Source organism: Piliocolobus tephrosceles, chromosome 3, assembly GCF_002776525.5.
Source record: "Piliocolobus tephrosceles isolate RC106 chromosome 3, ASM277652v3, whole genome shotgun sequence".
Lineage (NCBI taxonomy): Eukaryota > Metazoa > Chordata > Mammalia > Primates > Cercopithecidae > Piliocolobus > Piliocolobus tephrosceles.
The window spans coordinates 64,121,515-64,142,235 of NC_045436.1; the positions used below are offsets into that span (position 1 = coordinate 64,121,515).

General features: G+C 40.3%; 1 protein-coding gene across 3 annotated transcripts in view; it reads right to left on the bottom strand.

Moving 5' to 3' along the window:
- Nucleotides 1-12,824, bottom strand: part of FAT4 (FAT atypical cadherin 4) — a 186,916-nt gene extending 174,092 nt beyond the window's left edge. For all 3 annotated transcript variants that reach the window (XM_023217612.3, XM_023217611.3, XM_023217610.3), the window contains exons 1-2: nt 11,807-12,824; nt 6,200-11,386 (exon numbers count right to left, since the gene is read on the bottom strand). In XM_023217612.3, coding sequence (XP_023073380.2) covers nt 6,200-11,374 — 5,175 coding nt within the window. In that variant the 5' untranslated portion in view covers nt 11,375-11,386; nt 11,807-12,824. The remainder of the gene's footprint in view (nt 1-6,199; nt 11,387-11,806) is intronic.
- Nucleotides 12,825-20,721: the final 7,897 nt, after the last annotated feature.

Sequence of the window (20,721 nt, forward strand, 5' to 3'; positions counted from 1 at the left end):
CCTAGAGCAGATTTCTCAAAATCGAATAAAACAAAAAAGAATTAAAATCATTAGGGTTTTAATAAAGACAAAAAAGTAATAAATAGTAAATTCATTGGAAGATGAGTTATGTCTACAGAAATCTAGCAGTAGGAGTAAATCAAGCATCCTGAAGATATATATAAAATATGCAGCATGAACATAATTGGCCATCAATAATCCTGTTTGTCACACACATTTGTACCTATCTTAAAAATTTATAAAGCCCTTTCGTTCACAGCATTTTGTTCAATACATTTAAAAACATACCAATAGGAAAGAAACAAAATCAGAAAATTCATCCCAGGCTGTTTTTTAAAGAAACACTCTTGACATCAAACACATAGGAAGCAGGAAAAGGTTTTCCTATTTAAAATAATCTTCACACTCTATCCACTCCAACCCCATCATTATTCCAAAGAAGATGATTTATCACCTACAAATTCAAAAATAGATTCTCCACCTTCTTAAACTGCAGTGACTGCTTCCAAAGTGAATAGTGCTGTAGGTTAGAAGAGACACCTCATCAACCTTTGCTCTCCATTTGGCTTCAGCTCCCTTCTCTCCAATTCTCATCTTATTCCCTCCTATAGAAACCCTTGGAAGTCTTCTTAATTCAGTTCAGGCTCCTTGCTACCACCACTAACTCACCCCTAGGGATGTAACTGATCTGCTGAGGGCCTTAGCTGTGGTAGGCAAAAATTGTTTCCCTTTATTTTACACAATACATCACAATACTTATTATTTTTTTTGAGATAAAGTCTAGTTCTGTCACCCAGCCTGCAGTGCAACGGCATGATCTCAGCTCACTGCAGCCTCTGCTCCCAGGTTTCAAGTGATTCTCATATCTCAGCCTCCCAAGTAGCTGGGACTACAGGCGTGCGCCACCATGCCCGACAAATTTTTGTATTTTTAGTAGAGATGGGGTTTCACCATGTTTCCCAGGCTGGTCTCGAACACTTGGCCTCAAGGAATCGTCTGCCTTGGCCTCCCATTTAAGGTGTGAGCCACTCTGCCTGGTCTTAAATGCTTTTTAAACAACAAATCAGAGAGTGAAAACAAAGTTATTACAAAGCATACATATATCATCATAGCTATAGGGCAAAGAGCTTTCCTTTTAACCAAAACCACAGACTGATCTGGCTTGATAGAAGAGTATTTATGAGGATGCATTCTGAAGTTATTCAAGTCTGGATATGGTTTTCTTTCTATGTATATAAACTTAAGAAACTTATTTAACTTATCTGAGACTCAGTTTCCATAGCTACAAAATGCAAATGATATTAGTATTGTATGGGTTAAATAAAATCCCTAAAAATGCACTTATCACTATGCACCTATCATTATGCCCAAACATAGCAATATTCAATAAATTTTATGATAATAATAGTTATTATACACCCAGCTCTCTTTCCTGTATTCTGCTTATGAGGTTCAATACACAAGATACACAGACATTTAATCTAAGGTGCACTAACTGTGATTCAAAACCCTGTGAAAGAAAATCATTTCTAATGTTTGTATCCAAAACTGACCTCACGAATGTCTGCATCATTTCTCTTGGAAATCTTAATAGTTTCTTGTGAAAATAAATTAATTTATTATCAGATTGCTAAAACTCATTTGTAATCATTAATGAATCATAGTCCATTTACCTAATATTCTAAACATACTTCTAATATATTATTTCAAGTGGTTCTTTTTTTGCTGGTTGTTTACTGAATTGTCAAAATCTCACTACCCCCACCAATGGTTCTCTCACTGTGGAGCAGGCATGGACCTCCATGCAAACCAGAGACCCATTTAAGGAGCCCTGGAAAATCAAAACTGTTTTCATGATAACACAAACCATCCTCTGCCTTTGTTCACTGTGTTGGCATTTATGCTAGAGGTGTAAAAGCAATGGTGGGTAAAACTGGTGGTACTTTAGCACAAGTCAAAGCAGTAGATCCAAAGTATTTTAGCAGTAATTGTGTTCTTCACCACTACATACTCAAGGTAAAACAAACAAACAAACAAAACAATTTCATTTAAAAAAGTAAAGAAATTTGCTTGAGAAAACAGAAAACATATTAATTTTATCAAATCTGGACTTAACTTTGATGTCTTTTCAATATCCTGTGTGACACAGAGCAGTATGTGCACAAAGACCCATTACTCTGTACCTACGTACTGTGGTTTTCTCAAAGAAATGCGTGTGTGTAATTGAGTTGTAAGCTGAACTAGCCACTTGATTCGTGGAATACCATTTTTACTTGAAAGAACAACTGTTTCTTTTTAAATATTTGAGTATGCATAATCTTTTCTTTTTACCATGAACAAAGGAAGCCTGACACTTCTAGGAAAACAACAATATATGTTACTGATAGTGAAATTTTGAGCTTTCAAGTAAAAATTCAAATTTGGAAAATTTCTAACCATCACCAACAGCTTGAGAGTCATATATTAAAGACTTTTATGATAAATTCCTTATCTGTTACACCAACAATTTTGAAATGATCAATGCCTGGTATTTCTAAATCAGGAATAGGTAAAAAAATTCATGACGAATGCAAGATCAATGTATTTTTTTTTTTTGTAACAGAGCTAATAGGGTTTCATATTCCACACTGCAAGTAAGTCTTAAGAAACTGCCACTGTGGACTCCTGGTGTAGTAGACAAACTATTTCTCTATTATCCAATTCAAAATATCTGTGTAAGGATGGATTCTGTTTGTATATTTTAGCCAAAAAAACAACATATTGCAATATATTGCCCAAGAAGATTTGAGAATCCAGCTGTATTCTGTTGAGCTAGCTATTAAAGAGACTTATAAAGATGTAAAATAATGCCACTGTTGAATTTTTTAGTTTGAAAAAATAAACTTTTTAAAAATAAAATAAAAATGTTGTATGTTTAAAATATAATGTAGTTTTAAAATGAATTAACAAATATTTTTAATTTCTTCAGTTTTACTGTTAAAAATGTTAAATTCAATAGATAAGACATGCTTACACAAAGTCTCCAGGGGTGTCCTTGGCAATTCTTAAGAGCATAAAGGGGTCGTGAGAGTAGCAAGTTTGAGAACTATGGCCTGGTGACTACCTGAAAGTATAATATTGATTCCTTCCATTTAAACACTAAGCTCCATGTCAGAACACCCACCTAAATTCCTCTTTCCTTGTTGAGTTTCCTGACAGTTATCAATTCATTTGTAGAGAAGAGATAATCATGATGTTCTGACCTGAGTTCAGTTAATGAGCAGCATCAGATTTAATAGCTCCCTTCATTTCCTCAGCTTTTCTCTGGTGATTTATTCCTAAGTTACAAAGACATATGTTCTGATCTTAAGTCTTCTACCATCTCATTCAGCAAACATGTATGGAGCACCTACTATACCTCAGGTAATATACCAGGGTCTGAAATAACAAAGACCAATAAAACAAAGCTCATGATCATCATGAGGTCCAACCAAGTTCCTAAGTTGCATGTTCCTATGTAATACACATTAAAAGATAAATGCTTACTGAAGTACATATATCTATTTTTTGGTGAACCTAGAAAAATGGCACAAACTTTACATGACCTCTTCTAACATAATCAGGACTATCTAAGCTCTTCTGAGAACATAAAGAGATAAAATAAAACAATAATTAATCTTGTGTCTGTAACCCAAACACTCTTTCAATGATGTAACTACCAATGCCAAATCTTTGGATGTAACAAGTAGGGTAAGTAAAGGTGTATAACTGGACAAATCTTTGGAATGAACAATATCAGAGTCACAGTCATTAGCCTCTTACCCCAAATGTCAGAGCTAGGAAAGGAATGCAGATGAAATTGTTTCTCTTTTACCCGCTGACTCTCTGCCTGCCCATGGAATGTGATCAGCATGACTCTGCCAGAAACCTGAGTAAGCAACCCAGACTCTTATCAGTGCACATGAATAATTTTTTAAAATGCATTGGACAAAGTCCAATTAAACAAACAATTTAAAAATTACCTTTGATAACAAGAGGAAACATATAACTTATTTTTGCAGAATCACAGTAAATTAATCGTTCGAGCAGAAGGAAAAAAGCACTTTATTGTATATACTTGAAAAATCCAACCAATAATAATGTGAAATTCTAGCTCACAACCACTGCTTTCAATATTCTTTGGAGAAACACATTTGCTTTTCATTTTCAAAGTGGTTGAATCTTGAGCACTCAAATTTGATTTACAATTTCAGCACTTAAGTTCACAGAAGATATGCTGACTTTTTCCAATTCAAAAAATCATATTGAATTCTCCCCAGATTTTTAAAAGACTACACTACAGTAAATATAAATAACTTTTCATATTGGTGTTACCTGACTTATAAAAAGTAATAAACAGTTCATCCCCTATTAATAACAAAATTCCTTATAAATATTTTTAATTTTCTTGCCTATGGCAGAGGCAGTACTATTTAATACTTTTATGCTGAGCCAATCTTTGCATAGCTAATAGGTAAATAAAGAAGACACAATAAATCTAATGATTAAACTGAACATTTATTCTCATTCTCCATAGTATTCTAATAAAATGTACTACAGTGCACCAAACAAGAGCATCTAATAATGTAATCTGTTTTACAGTTTAACAAATTCATCTAAAGTCTGGAATGACTTAATTGCCTGCCTTCAAGTCAATATTTTGGTTTTCAAACTAATCAAATATATTCATCTAAGAATTAATTCCAGAGAAGAAAGTTAAAGACAGGATTGTGGGTTTAGGAGATGGATAACTTCAAATCAAAATTCAATTACATATAAATCATGGCCTGAGTTAAACCAAATAGCTTAACATATAAGCCCTATATTAAACTTTTTAAAAAATAATTAGGTCAAAGAAGATATTTGGCTTAGAAATCCTTTCAGTGCTATGTAAGATAAAATTGAACTCCCTTTAGAATTATATCTCTAATTAATATGGTCCTCTAAGCCATAAATATTCTTCCCCATCCATAGATAGACATAACCAACTATTATGAAAAAAAATCACAGAGGATACAAAACTATATAACAATAATAATAATAAATTATCATTTAAAATAAAGAAAATACCCACCTCCTCCCCCAAAAAAGAAAAGCAGCAAGAAAACAAGCACATGAGCCTCAATTTCACTAGCATGTTGTGTTTGGGTCACTGCCAAGTATCACAAACCACATTTGATGTTTGTGTTTTTGGCTGAGTGACACTAGAATGTCTTTGAGGGGCCTGGGGAGGGAAAGAATGAACTTAGAAACACCAAACAAGAGTTTTCTGGAGTATAGCTATATCATTTCTAGTTGATCATCAAAATAACATTGAAAGTAGTTCAATTAAAAAGCAAATCAATGATACAAGGAGGTAGTAGCCTAAAATACACTCCAGGGAAGGCTGAGCTTGGAATTCTTTTGGCTTATGCTATCAAACACTAATTTCTTACCAACCAACATACAGAACAACATGTATCTATCCCATGGCATTGAACTCAGTATTGTCAAGAAACAGCCCCTAGTCTCTGATTATTCACAGCACATTGCATGCCTTAGTTTAAGAGGGAAAAGGAAGGATTATCCTAAGTCAGAAGACAGTGCCTACAATGTTAAGGCAGATGAAATCAGGAATCTTCCAAATCTTGGCTCAGCACATTAAAATTAGTCACTGTCTATAAAGAAACTGCCAAGACTGCTGAGGATGTGAAAGTTAATACTGTCCTGGTGTACACTGTCAGCCCATCCTCCATGGCCACTCTTCCTGAAGAGCTATGGTACAATGCTGATTCCTACCAAAGCTCTTCATTTTGGAATAGGTCTTCTTAATTCTGAAAGTGCCCATCTTCTAGTAGACCTACTTACTGAGTGGTATTTAGATTACCTCAGCAATTTAGCTTAGATAAATGAATTTTTTCCACTTTGAAATGGCTAAATATTTCTCCTTAGCCTTATACATTTGATTTCTATAAAGTAAAATATATAGGGAAAAGAAAGTTTATTATTTAGTTGCAACCAAGATTAAAACTAAAGTTTATGTAATTCTCTGTTAGTCTTTGTGACAGAACATTTTTAGGTGTTCCTGTTCATAAATTTAACAATAAACAATGAAGGTAAAGAATTATAGAGAGTAAATAGAAAGAGAATGATCTTTCTACAAAGCACATCAACAAATAATAAATGACTACAAAATCATTACCTCTGCTCTCTGTGTTCTGGGAAAAGCAGTTGATTTTTCTATGGCATAAACATCCACCAGGTAAAGACATGCTCCTTGCTCCCGGTCCAGAATGGCTGCAGTCTGAATTATACCAGTATGTCGTCCAATAGTAAAGAGGCGTCCAACAGTTTTTTCTTCACATCGAACTGAAACAATGTAATACTCCACTGGGGCCTCAGATCCTCTGGGGCTAGCTGCTTCTATTGATATCACATTTGTGCCAATGGGTTCTCCTTCCTTCAAAATAGTTATATATTTGGGTTGGGTAAAAACAGGTCCATCAAGGCCCTGAAGAATGATGGTCAATTCAGTGGTTGATTTCCTCCTTTCAGGCCCAAGGTCTGTTGCTGAAACTATGAGATTGTAGATCAACTGTGAAGGCACCAGCGCCGAAGCCACTCTCAAGTCTCCACTATAACGATCAACAATGAAGGTGTCTGTGTCCCCATTGATGATCTCGTACTCTACTTCTCCATTAGCACCTTCATCTGGGTCAGCAGCCATAATTGTTGTCAGAACAGAACCAATCACAGCTGATGGGTCTGCAGCAAGGGCGTTTTGTGATATAAACATTGGGACATTGTCATTGAGGTCTGTAACCAAAATGGTCACGTTCTTCAAAGCATACCGTCTAGTTTCTATTGGCACAGCTTGATCATTGGCTTTTACAGTTAACTCAAAGAGATTAGCAAATTCCCGATCTATTTCAGCATTAGTATATATAGTCCCTTTGACTTCATCTATGGTAAAATGGTTGCCTCTTGGCATCTGTTGAATGATTGTGTAGGATAGTTGCCCATTAATGTCTGCATCAGGGTCATGTGCAGTCACGGAAATGACAGATGTACCAATGGGAATGTTCTCAACAATAGATTTGAAAATATCTCCAGGAGGAAAGCTAGGAGGGTTGTCATTAAAGTCCCTCACGTGAATAACCACTGACATTGTAGATGAACGAGGAGGTCTTCCTTGGTCTTTTGCTGTTATATTTAATTTATACAAAGACTGTGTTTCAAAGTCCAATTTTTTGGCAAGAAAAATACTCCCAGTGTTTGGGCTAATGCTAAAAGTTCCGTGGTTGTTAGTCCCAGTAATACTGTAATATAAATCAGCATTGTCACCTGAATCGGAATCAGTTGCAGTAACGGAGGACACGAGTTCACCAATTCTCATGTTTTCCAAAACATCAACAAAGAGTGTTGATTTAGGGAAAGAAGGGGTATTGTCATTTTCATCTAAAATATCAATATTTAAAGTACATGTTGAATTGAGGGGGATTGTCCCTGAATCCACTGCTTGAATTACAAGGGAATAGGCAGGTGTTGCTTCATAGTCTAAGTTGCCAATTAGTGCTACCTGACCAGAAGTAAGGTCTATAGCAAACTGTCTTTCTTCATTTCCTTTTATTATAGAATAGTGAATAAGTCCATTATTACCTTCATCAACATCTGAGGCAGATACTCTTAAAACTTGTGTCAGATTGGCTGCTGACTCTGATATTGTAGCTTGGTAAAAGTCTTTTAAAAATTTGGGAGCATTATCATTTATATCCTTCATGTAAACATGTACAGTGGCCTGATCCTTGAGAGGCTGAGGGAGCCCCTGATCTGTTGCTATGACTGTAAAGCTAAACACTGCAGTCCCTCTCCGCCTCATAAGAGACTCCCTGTCAAACTGATAAGTATTTGTAATTTCCCCACTGATAGCATGCAACTCAAAATGTGGCTGCACCATTTCAAAAGAATACCTTACTTCTCCATTTGGCCCAAAGTCTTTATCTACAGCACTTACTTTGCCCACAAACGACCCAGCCCTTTGCTCTTCTTCGAAGTAAAATGTGTAATTGGTACTGTTAAAGAGAGGTCTGTTATCATTTACATCTTCCAAAATTACAGTAACATTCACAGTAGCACTAAGGGGTTCCACTGCTCTGTCAGAAGCAACAACCACTAAAACATATCTATCTTGAAGTTCACGGTCAAGTTCACTTTTTATATACAATTGACCATCTGGGAATATGCCAAAAGCATCCCCTGTATTTCCTTCAGCAATGGTGTATGCAATTTCACCATTTGCTCCTGAATCCTTATCAGAAGCTTGTACTTTAAAAAATCGAGAATTCACAGGTTCTGACTCAGAAAGGGTGACCTCATAAGAAAGTTGGTCAAACACTGGTGAATTGTCATTTACATCATGGACATAAACTGTTAGGATGACACTAGAGGAGAGCTGTGGGACACCCATATCAGATGCCAAGATTTCTATTTGGTAGGAGCCAGCCTGAACATCCAGAGGCCCAAGCAGACTAATAGTGCCATTCTTTTCATTGATAGCAAATAGGTTCTTGGGGTTTTGCTTCAGACTATAGAGTACCATGCCATTGACACCTTCATCAGGGTCCACAGCTTTGGCCTGGAAAATGCTGTGACCTGCCTGCCAATTCTCCACCACATTTACACTCTCTATTGCCTGAAGGAAATGGGGAGAGTTGTCATTCAAATCCTTAACTGTTATGTTAACCATAGTGTCTCCAGTCACTGTGCCCCCACTGGCCACTACCTTCAGCTGATAAAACGATTGCTCTTCTCTATCAATCACATTTGCCGTGATAAGCTGCCCAGTGACCTGGTTGATAGCAAACATACCTTTCTGATCCCCAGTAGTAATGAGATAACTGATGTTGGAATTGAGATCCATGGTGGATGCAGACACACTACCCACATGATATCCCAGCGCCACGTTCTCAAAAACCACAAAGCTGTAGGCAACCTGACTGAATACAGGTGGGTTGTCTTGAGTGTCCAATACAGTGATGGTTACTATTGCCTGGTTGGGAGATTGTAAATTGGCACCATCAGTAGCTACTATTTGCAACTGATAAGCTGTTTTTTCTTCTCTGTCTAGGGCCATTCTTGTAGAAATAACCCCACTCTGAGCATTGACCTGAAACCGAGACCTGTCCCCAGCAGATATACTATATTTGACAGTACCATTGGTTCCCAAGTCTGGGTCAGTGGCAGACACAGTGGTGATGTAGCTACCTCCAGGCTCATTCTCCTTAATATGAGCAAAGTATTGGACCGGGTAGAACACGGGGCTGTTATCATTTATATCCAGAAGACTCACATTTATGCGAGTCATTGATGACTGAGGAGGAGAGCCCAGATCTGTGGCCAGAACCAACAGGGAGTAGAAGGCTTGATCTTCTCTGTCCAAGGAGGAAATAGTACTCAACCTGCCAGACACAGGATCTAGACGGAAGGACCTCCGGTCCGTCTCTGCCTCTTGTAAGGAGAAGCGCACTGTTCCGTTGTCACCTAGGTCCCCGTCAGTTGCCCTGAGCATCAGCAGTTCTGTCCCTGTTGGGGCATTCTCAACCACAGACACATCATACCCTTCTGGCTGGCTAAATACTGGCTTTTCATCATTCACGTCTAGGAGAGTTACTACGAGCTGGGCATAGGACACCTTGGGGTGAACTCCCTGGTCCCGGGCACTTATATTCAGTACAATCTGGGAAGCAAGTTCACGGTCCAGGCCCCCAACGGCCCCAGTGGTCACGAGGCCACTATGTTCACTGATATGGAACCATCCCAGTCCATTGCCAGAGACGATGCTGTAACGTAGATTAGCATTGAGACCAGAGTCGCCATCAGTGGCAGATATCCCACTCACATAGCTTCCCGGAGGCGCCTCCTCGCTCAGGTTCACTCTGTACACTTGCTGTGAAAAGACAGGAGGATGGTCATTGATGTCATTAACAAAAATCACCAGGCTTGCCACAGAAGAGCGCGCCTGGACTGCTGCGCCAGGGGGCGCCCCATAGTTATCAGAGACGGAAACTGTGAGGTTGTAGGAAGGGATGCGCTCCCGGTCCAAGGCGCTGGCCACCTTGATTAGGCTCAGGTTCGGCACTTTGCTGCTTTGTACTTCAAAGTGGCGCTGCTCATTGCCCCCAAGAATTTGCACAGAGATGTTCCCGTTGGCCGCGGAAGAATCTGCGTCGGTCACGGTGAGCAGAGCCACCACGGTGCCCACTTGAGCGTTCTCATCTACCGAGGCATAGCGCGAGGTTGCAGGGAAGTAGCGGAACTTCACTACCGGGTCATTGTCATTCACGTCCAGCAGCTGAATCAGCGCCTCGGCGCGCCCCGTGAGGGAAGGCACGCCTCTGTCCATCGCCTGCACCGTAAGCGAGTACTGGCGCCGGGCTTCGAAGTCCAGGGGCTCCCGTACCGTGATAAGCCCCGTCTCAGGGTCCACTTGGAAGGGGGTCCCCTCGTCCTGTAGGCGATAGCGGATGTCCGCGTTGGTGCCCTCGTCCGCGTCCGCCGCCGCCACCTGGAGGACGCTGGAGCCCACAACCGCGTCCTCAGGCACCCCCGCCTGGTAGTGAGAACTGCCAAAAACCGGGGGGTTGTCATTAATGTCTTGCACAGTCACGTTTACTTGAAGGTAGCCCCGCCGCTTAGGCTCACCCTTGTCCTCCACCTCAACCAGGAGCTGGTACTGCGGCGTGACCTCGCGGTCCAGCCCGCCCTTGGACACCAGATGCAGGAACGCTCCCTCGCCGCTCGGGTTCAGGGTGATGTCCAGACGGAAGCGGCCCGCCTCGTTGCCGCGGATGATGCGGTAGGAGCGGTGGTCCACACCGTTTGAGCCGATGTCCGAGTCGGTGGCGGTATCTAAGATGACTTGGCGCCCGCTGCTACTGTCTTCCTTGAAAGTGACCACGATAGAGGGGTCCGGGAAAACGGGGGCGTTGTCATTAAGGTCCCGCACCAGCACTCGCACTTCGGTGGGGTAGGTGGGCGCGCTGGAAAGGACCACCAGGTTGATCACGTCGCTGGGCAGGCTCTCGCGGTCGATGGTGGACGTGGTGTACAGGGCTCCGGTGCTACTGTTTATGGCAAACAGGGCGTGGCTTTCGCTGAGCCTGTAGGTGAAGCCGGGGCGCGTCTGGATGGTGCCTACCAGAGTGCCTGGAGGTTGCTCTTCCAGCACTTGGAACACCTGGCGCTGCTCGGCCCCGTGGACCCAGGCCTGCCCCGGAAGCAATGACAGTAGCCAAAATACTCGAAGGAGCTGAGATACTGATAGAGTGTGCAACGGGAGCCACGGGCGGCCAGTAGCCCTGTCTGGTGCTAAGTCCATGGTCCTGGCTCCCTAAAACGATGTGATAAAGAGAAGGAAGGGTGAAGCAAACGCAATGATATTTACAGGGATTAAGGAGCGCCAGCAAAGATTCAGCCGACGGCTTGGTCTGAGACCTCTGCTATTTCAAAGGACCTCCAATCCAGCAAAAGCAAGTAGCATCAGCAAAAGACTCTAGGTAGCCAGTTGGAAGCGGAGTGCAAGAGAGATGCTGTGGCGAAAAGAGGCATGGCATTCCGCGGGACACTCCCGTGAGCTGAGTTCCCAGAAAAGTTTCTCAAGCTTCTTATATATTCCCCCTTTACTTTGTTTTTGAATCCAGATAGTCTGAGCGTTTTCACCCAGGTGGATGAGAGTTGGGAGAAGTTGCCTGTATCTAAGGTATATGAGGAATCATTGCAAAGAACGGTCTTCAGAAACTTTATAACTTACCCGCAGCGAAGAACGTGAAGAGGGGAGGAACAAACGTCCAAGCACAACTGCGCACCGGGGAAGGGTTGGTGGGGAACCGGGAGAATCGAATTCCTTTCCCAAAAGCTGGAGGCGATGGAATTCCTGGAGTCCCCACTCCTCAAAAACCACGCTGCAACACCCCTCCAACAGGGCTCCGGCAGTGGCCGCTGAGGCCCAGGCGGCGGCGTCTGCGCGCAGGCAGTTCGGGAACTGCGTTCCAAGCGCTAGCGTTCGCGCTCTGGCTCCCGTACCCGGGAGCGCTCAGCTCTGCCCCTTCCCCTCCAGCAGCCGCCGCCGCCGCCGCCCCTGTTGCGGCTTCAAGCCAGTGGTCCGGCACAAACAACAGCCAGGGCTGCTCGGCATTTTTCACCTCTGCCGGGGCGCCTGCCGACCCATTATTTGTACATCCAAGTCGAATGCAGTTCCCCCTTTCTTCTTGGCCACGCAGGGGCCGAGCAGAAACAGCGTGCGGTCCCGGAGTCGCCCTCCCCTCACCATGCCAGGGGGGTCGTTCTCCGGCGCCCCAGTCGGAAGCCCACTCTAGCGCGCCTCACCCCTGCCCTCGCTATCTCTGTTTTTATTGTCCCGTGTCAGTTTCACTTTGTAATCCACAAGGCTTTTTGTTTGGGGCGGGGGGTGGTTGGTGCCTCCCTCTCCTTCACCGTTGGCAGTGGAGGCGGCGAAGTCGGCGCTGGACTGTAGTGACGCCCTCCGCAGCTCCGGACGCCGCCTGTCAGCGCTCTCTCTCTCCTCGGCCCGGGCCGAAGGTTGGACCGCAGTGGAGCTAAGGCTCCGCGAGCCCCTCTCCACCTCCCGCCTGGTCCCTCACACTCTCCCCGCCCCTTCCCAGTCGCACAGGCATGCTCACACACACACGTACACACACATACACACACAGCGCGTCGCCGAAACACAAACAGAGGGGGAGGGAAGACCAGGAGCTGGAGTAGCACTCAGAAACTTTGCTCGCCACTCATTGATCCCCGCACTTTAGTTCGCCCGGACTCCCCCTAACTCCCGGTCCTGTCACCTTCTGCCCCTCCCTCGTCCCAGCCCCATTGGGCCAGAGCTGAAGCAGCCCCGCCCGGCACTCCTACCGCGAGCGCCCTCCGCCTTGCCTGGCCTCCGACTGGCTTCTCGGGATGCTAATCACTTCAGCCTCCCGGAGGGCTGTAGGCGGTCTGGTGTGGGAGCACAGCAAGGCGGAGGCGCTAAGAAGGGGGGTGATTTTTTTTTTTCTTTTCTTTCTTTCTTTTTTTTTTTTTTTTTTTCCTTTTCGGCCAAATCTTGGCCGGCGTCAGAGCAATAACAGCAAAAGGCTGCCGCAGAATAGATGGGGGTGGGGTCAGGTTTGCAGATAAATAACTTTAGTGGCAGGGTCTGGGGGAAGACCGTTAGGTTGTTATGCTAGTAATAACTCAGGGGTAAGGGGGTCGAGAGAAATAAAAGAAAAGCGGGGGGTGAGGGTCTGTTAAAGCGGGGAGGAAGGATTAAGCAAAGCCTGTCTGGGAATGCACAGTGCAGATTTGCTTTAACCATTTCCTGCCCCTTCTCTCTTTATGCAAGGCAGAGAGCTGCCATGCAATGTGATCCCACAGCACAGAATCCAAACCAAATCCTCCCCTTTCCTCCTCTTTCTACACAGTGGGCTCCCTGCTGTCTAGAGTGAGCTAAACTCTAAATCTCCACTCACTTGCCCCTCTCCCCCACCTTCCAAGTGACTAGGGGGCAGGAGGCCTGGGTACCAACTACCAAAGGCACTTTGGACTTCCTCCTATAGGAAAGGCCAGGGGAACTCAGTGTTCTGTTTTCTTTCCCAACTGGATTCCAGGTGCCAGTAGCCCAAACCTTAGGGTTTCAACAACAGTAATAATGGCAGCCCTTTGAAAAGAGGGAGGTATTTTCCTGTTGCAAAGTTAGTTGGGAATTTTGATCCCTGATGGAGTATTTCCACCTCCACATTTTTTTAGCCAAAGGAATTCTAATAAAGTTTTATTTTGCTTTTCAGTCTGGGAGAAATAGATACCAGAAAGTAGAAATAAATAAATAATATTTAAGCTTAAGTTTTTAAAAATACCCACATGCCACTTAATGCACTCAGATCAACTTACCCACTTATTCACTGCAGCTAATTTTTGTGGTGGCATGCATCGTTTCTTTAAAAGAAGAAAAACGTTACTAGGAATCAGATCGATATTTTTCCCCTTTAAGGGAACCAACTTAGAAAATAAGAATTCAAGCCAAACAATGCAAATACAGGGCATATGTCACACATTTCTGCCACAAGGATCCCCCCAAACGTAAAACTTGCTGTGCCCAGAGAGGGTTCAGTCATGAGTAAATACTGCCCTCTGCTGTTCTATGTCAGTCTTACATCTTTAGTCTCCTGGTTTCTTGCTTAAAATTAAATGCAGAGACTAAAAGGATCTGGTTACAAGGCTAATTCCTCCTTCTTGCCTAGGGATAGCAGCAGAGAAAATGATCTTTAAGAATCTCCTAGTGCCTTTCTTATTTAGAGTAAAAAAAAAAAAAAAAAATCAAGAGTAGTAGGACAGACAACAAATTCAAGTCTTGATGATGCAGGCAGCCTGTAATTCAAAACTGATTTATGGAAACATGATTTCTAAAACTATCTCCAATTCCTCTGTTTAGGTTAAAAAACTAACTTCTACATATTCCTCTACTGTAATGTAATGATTTAATTGGAAACAGGCAAAAAAGTTAATTTTAACCATTTATGTATTTTAAGACGTGAAAACATTAGACTCTAGACTTTTTAGAGACATTTTAAGCCTTTTTCTCAAAAATCCTATTTTTCTTAAGTTACAATCTAACACCATTATTTTTGGTATAATTTAGCCAAAAAATATTTGCAGATGAACTAAAGTGACAACTAAATTTTACACAGTTTTACAAATCATGACTATGTGTGATTTTAAGAGAATATCACTGTTTTGTTTTATTTTGTTTACTAATGCACTATTATTCAAGTATTTATAGAGAAATAAACAGAAAGGAATCATGCAGATACTTGTTGTAGGAGATCATGGACTTTTGTTGGTTTGCTTGTTTTTTTTTTTTTTGCCTGTCAGATAATCTTCAGATTTAGTGTCAATAGTATTACATTTTCATTATATATGAGTGAATTTAATTTGGAGAACAGGTGAAAATCATTCATTCTGTGAAATGGAAAGTATTCAATCAGTGCAACATGTATACATTTTACTTTTACAAAATAAGATATGGAAAAATAAAGTAATACAGAAAATATCTATGGAGAAAGAGTACATAAAACATTTTTTGGACAATTTCAAAAGAGAGTTATCAAAAATTAGCCAATAATGTGATTATTTGAACAAGTAGAAACTTTGCCCATGATGACTACTTTAAAGTAACATATTCATTTATAGATAAAACCTATACATAAATGTACAATCTACATATAGATAGCTACACAATTTAAGGTAAAATATAGAGCATGCTTTTAATAAAAAGACAAAGGTATTTTGTTGTTATTTTTCTCCTTTGCATTTCATGCATGCTAAGTACATGAAAGAAAGTAAACACATATAGAGATCATTGTATGCATGTAATATGCAAAAAAGCCATGGAATACATTACTAGGTAGATATTATAATGGAACACATTAATAAACAGTACCATAAGAACCATTTCTCATTGTACATTTTCTTTAATTAATTGCCTTTCAAAAAAGCAGCAAGTTAAGTTTATTTGTGCTTTTCTACGAAAGGCTTGTATGAAAAGTGTTGTTTAGTCAAAGCTTTTCATACAGTTTCTAAAGGGGAAGATATTCCCCGATGTTAATAGACTGTGGAGGACATACTTTTATGTCCAAATATAAAGGAAATCAGAGAATATCTCATTTGAACCTTAGAATGTACGTTAAAACAAATAACTTTGTACCAATTTGTTATGATCTATACACATTTGCAAACATTATTTAATTAAATGTATGAAATTATGTTTTAGTCATGTTTTAGACTCCAGGTGACAAAGACTAGCTTAATTAGATTCCTCAATTCCTAAGCCATTAGCAACATTATTCCAGAAAAGGGTATTCTCCTAACTTCCTGCTTTTCTCCCCTCTTCTCCTTTCTTCTCCTCTCTTCCCTTCCGTTTCCATCTCTTGTACTCCTTTCCCTTCCTCTCCCTTTTCTCCCTTTCTTCCCCTCATCTCCTCTCCTTTCCTGTCTCCCTTTCATTTTTTTCTCTTTCTTTCCAATTCCTTCTTCTTTACACTCTTCTCTCCCCTTCCCTCCTCTAGGCTCTTCTTTCCTCCCTTCCACTCTTCTCCCCTCACTTTCCCCTTAATTTACACCTTATACTATATTTTACACTGAACTCTCTTTTGCTCACTTTACTCTACCTTCCTGTACTCTACTGTACTCCCTTATTGTTCTTCACTCTCATTACCTCATCCCCAGAGGCAAACATTCTGAGTGAAATGTGTATCTTTTTGTTTCTATGTGTTCTTACAAAATGTGTATTATGTAGTTATCTTGTATTTTTGGAACAAATTTTATTGCATTATATTGTGTATATAGTTCATCCTATTTCTTATCTTTTTCACCAAGCACTACATTTTTAAGATTTATACATATTGCTATGTGTATATCTGAACTGTTGTTTCTGACTTTTGCAGTTTACTTTAATGTGTATAACCATTAATTTCAAAATATCCATTTACACAGTTATAGACATCCTGTTTTCCTCCAAACCCTTGTCATCACAGTAAGTCTGCACTGAACATCCTTGCAACTGTCCCCATATGGAAAGGAGTAGAAATATCTTTCAGATATACAGTGTAAAAGGAAAAACACTTTACTCGGTATCTGAAACAAATAGCTGAATGGACTGCTTGCTAAACAAGAGGGAACTGTGTTTGTAGGACTGTCTTTCTGAGCAAAACAGAGAACTCATCTTATTTAGATTTGGGGAAGCATGGAGTTAATAGATGACAAACTTTCAGAAGTAGGAGGGGTTAGAGATTGGTTAACTTTTGTAGAGTGCGGTTTTTGCAGATTGGTGGACTTTCAGAAGTTTGGTTACTGATGTAAATTCAATGTTGATTTGGAATGGTTCTAAAACTGGTTTTTAAGTACAAGTGAATTGGATTTTTGTCTTCTTCATCTGTTTTCATTATTTCATTATTTCTCTCTTTTATTTCTTTGATCTAGCTCTGTTATTTTCCAATTTCTTGTGATAAATGTTTAATTCAGTATTTTATTTTCTTATTTCCTGATAAGTATCTTGAAAGCTATAAATATTCCTCAAAGTACTACATTAACCTAGTCCCACGAAGTATTACACATTCACTTTTAAATATTTATGTTTGGGGCAGGGTGTGGTGGCTCACGCCTGTAATCCCAGCGCTTTGGGAGGCCGAGGCAGGTGGATCACGAGGTCAGGAGATTGAGACTATCCTGGCTAACACGGCAAAACCCCGTCTCTACTAAAAGTACAAAAAATTAGCCGGTCCTGATGGCGGGCGCCTGTAGTCCCAGTTACTCAGGAGCCTGAGGCAGGAGAATGGCATGAACCTGGGAAGCAGAGCTTTCAGTGAGCCCAGATGGCACCACTGCACTCCAGCCTGGGCGACAGAGCCAGACTCTGTCTCAAAAAACAAACAAACAAACAAACAAAGACAAAACCCAAAACGAACAAAAAGTTTATGTTTTGGTTTTCTCTGGAGCACAAGATTATATATTAATATATGATTACAGTTCAAAATATGTGTAAGCAGATAATCTGTGATAGAAAGAAGTCTCCAAATTCTCTGCTCTCATGTTTTTTTTTAATCCACTCCAATCAGAATTGTACCCAAAGCACTACACCAAAATTTTTCTGATCAAAGTCACAGCTGATTACGTCCTTCTCCTTGATGCGCTTTTCCTCCAGGACATTCACTGCTCTCCAGGACATCCTCCTACGTCATGGACCACTACTTTTCAGTCTGAGGCGTTTTAATGTCATGCCTTAGAGCTAAAGAGAGGAATTACCCTCTTCTCTTTTACATGCCCACTCAGTCCCATGGTCACCTTATTCTGTCTCAAGACTTCCAATAAGTTGAGAAGACTCAGAAAAAAATATTAATTATGTGGTTCTTGGGTGCAATATTCCATCCATATCCATTAAATTGTTTGTTAATTATGCTATTCCAATCTTATGTATCATTACTGATTTTCTGTTAGCTTCATACATTGATGACTAAAAAAGGTATGTCCAAGCTGCATTTATGATTGCAGTTTTAATTCTCCTTATAGGCTTATGTAGCTATTCTTGCTTTATGTTGTAAGGCAATTATATATGTACACACACACATATGTATAATTGCTTTACAATGTAAAGGAAGAATAGCTATATGTAAGTATGTATATATATGTGTCTGTATATATACACACATGTATATTTAAAGTCATTCCTTTTATTATACATTATAATGTATAATTATAATTACATTGTAATGTATGGTTTTAATTACATTGTAATCATAATATATGATTATAATTACATTATACATTGTAAGGCAGTTACATATATTGTAAGGCTTATATATACACACAGTCATATATAAGTGTGTGTGTGTGTGTATATATATCTCTCTTTATGAATTTCCTTTAGAATGGCAGGTGTTGTTAGGAATATTTTATTGTACCCTTGTTCTCAAAATACTTTTTTCCTTTAAGAATACAGTTCTAAATTCAAAATAATGTTAGACTTATTTAGACAGAATTTTTTGGCCAGTGTCATTCTTGTGCACATATATAAAAAGGAAACATAAAGCTTAGTTGGGTATTTCTAATACTACACATAGATAGTTCAATTCATATGAATTTTTTGGTTCAAATCATTACTATCCACATTTATTAGCACAGCTTTTTTTTACATGGAAATTTGGCTTTTTTTTTTTTTTTTTTTTTTTTTTTTTGAGACGGAGTCTCTCTCTGTCGCTGAGGCTGGAGTGCAGTGGCCAGATCTCAGCTCACTGCAAGCTCCGCCTCCTGGGTTTACGCCATTCTCCTGCCTCAACCTCCCGAGTAGCTGAGACTACAGGCACCCACCACCATGCCCGGCTAATTTGTTTGGATTTTTAATAGAGATGGGGTTTCACCGTGTTTGCCAGGATGGTCAGATCTCCTGACCTCGTGATCCGCCCACCTTGGCCTCCCAAAGTGCTGGGATTACAGGGGTGAGCCTGTTTAGAAATCGTTTTTTGTCCATGACTTAATGCAGTTTTCTTTTTTTTTTTTTTTTTCTTGAGACAGAGTCCCGCTCTGTCACCCAGGCTGGAGTGCAGTGGCCGGATCTCGGCTCACTGCAAGCTCCGCCTCCCAGGTTCACGCCATTCTCCTGCCTCAGCCTCCCGAGTAGTTGGGACTACAGGCGCCCGCCACCTCCCCCGGCTAGTTTTTTGTAGTTTTTTGTATTTTTTTGTATTTTTTCAGTAGAGACGGGGTTTCACGGTGTTAGCCAGGATGGTCTCGATCTCCTGACCTCGTCATCCGCCCGTCTTGGCCTCCCAAAGTGCTGGGATTACAGGCTTGAGCCATCGCGCCCGGCCCGGAAATTTGGCTTTAACCGTGAATATAATTCTTCTTTTAGAAGAAATCTGATATTTGCCAGGACTTCTCATGTCTTCCATGTATCAAATGTCACTTTGATTTTTTAAAGTTCTCTCTGTGCATACTTCTGACTAACTTCTGCCTTGTCTTCCAGTTCACAAATTCTTTATTCTGCTGTTTTGATCTGCTTTTAAACTCATCCATTTGATTTTCAAGTTAATGAATGAATTCTTATATATAAACTTTATCTTATGTTGTTTCATAGATAACTATCCTTTTCAGATATTTTCAAACTTGTTTTCAACTTCTTCAAGAATGTTAAATATAATTTTACTGTTGTTTTATATTTGTGTCCGACAATTTCAATATCAGAAATATTTAACGGTGTGTTTCTGTTTTGTATTATTACTCCTTTTAGTTGATCATAAATTGTTTTGTTATGTGATTGCTTATGCTTGAATGTAAGCTACTTATTTTCATTGAAAAATTATTTGTGGGTGTTCTTTGAGGCTTAAGGTAGGTGTGCCCCTATAAAGAAAATCTGATTATGTTTCTGTTAGGTGCATGTGGGATACTATTCATCTGCAACCACTACTGTTTCATTGAAGCAAAGATGCCAACAATAAAAAAGCAACAATATTTTATGAATTGCTAAGCTGCTAAATAAATAATAAAATACTCTCTTTGAATTTTTTGTTTAAAATGTATTTTACACTCATCCAACTTGATGTTATATGTCATTTTCTGTATGTATAAAAAGGAAACTAAATTGGGAAAAATAAATTGGGCAAGGCACCCTTAGATCATCTTCACATTGAAAATCCATCTGAAAGGGGTGAAGCATTCATTGAAAGGAAGAGTCCTCGGTCAATGACTGTGTAAGCGTGTTAACGTACTGACGCTGCCTCTTCAATGCTCATGTACATTCAATAGTAATTAAGTCACAACTGCTTTCCAGCCTTTAAGAAATCAGTACCTATTTCCAGCTATTAAATATTACTTTGTGAAATATTAAAATGGGTCTCGAAAAAGTGAATATGAAAACAATAAAATATGATAATTCACAGCATAAGGTTTTGTTTTGTTTTAGGTTTTTTCTGTACCTACCTAGTAATATGATTTTGAGAGCTGCTTTGTAGCTTCAGCTTCTCAGATTTATCCACTCCCACAACCCTGGTCTAATCAGTGTCAAGGCAACTTTATTTACTGTCTTTTGCAGAAGGCAAGGTGACTAAGTGTGTGTGTGTGTGTGTGTGTGTGTGTGTGTGTGTGTGTGTCTAGTTAACTCTTAACTGAGAACTTGGGATTTGA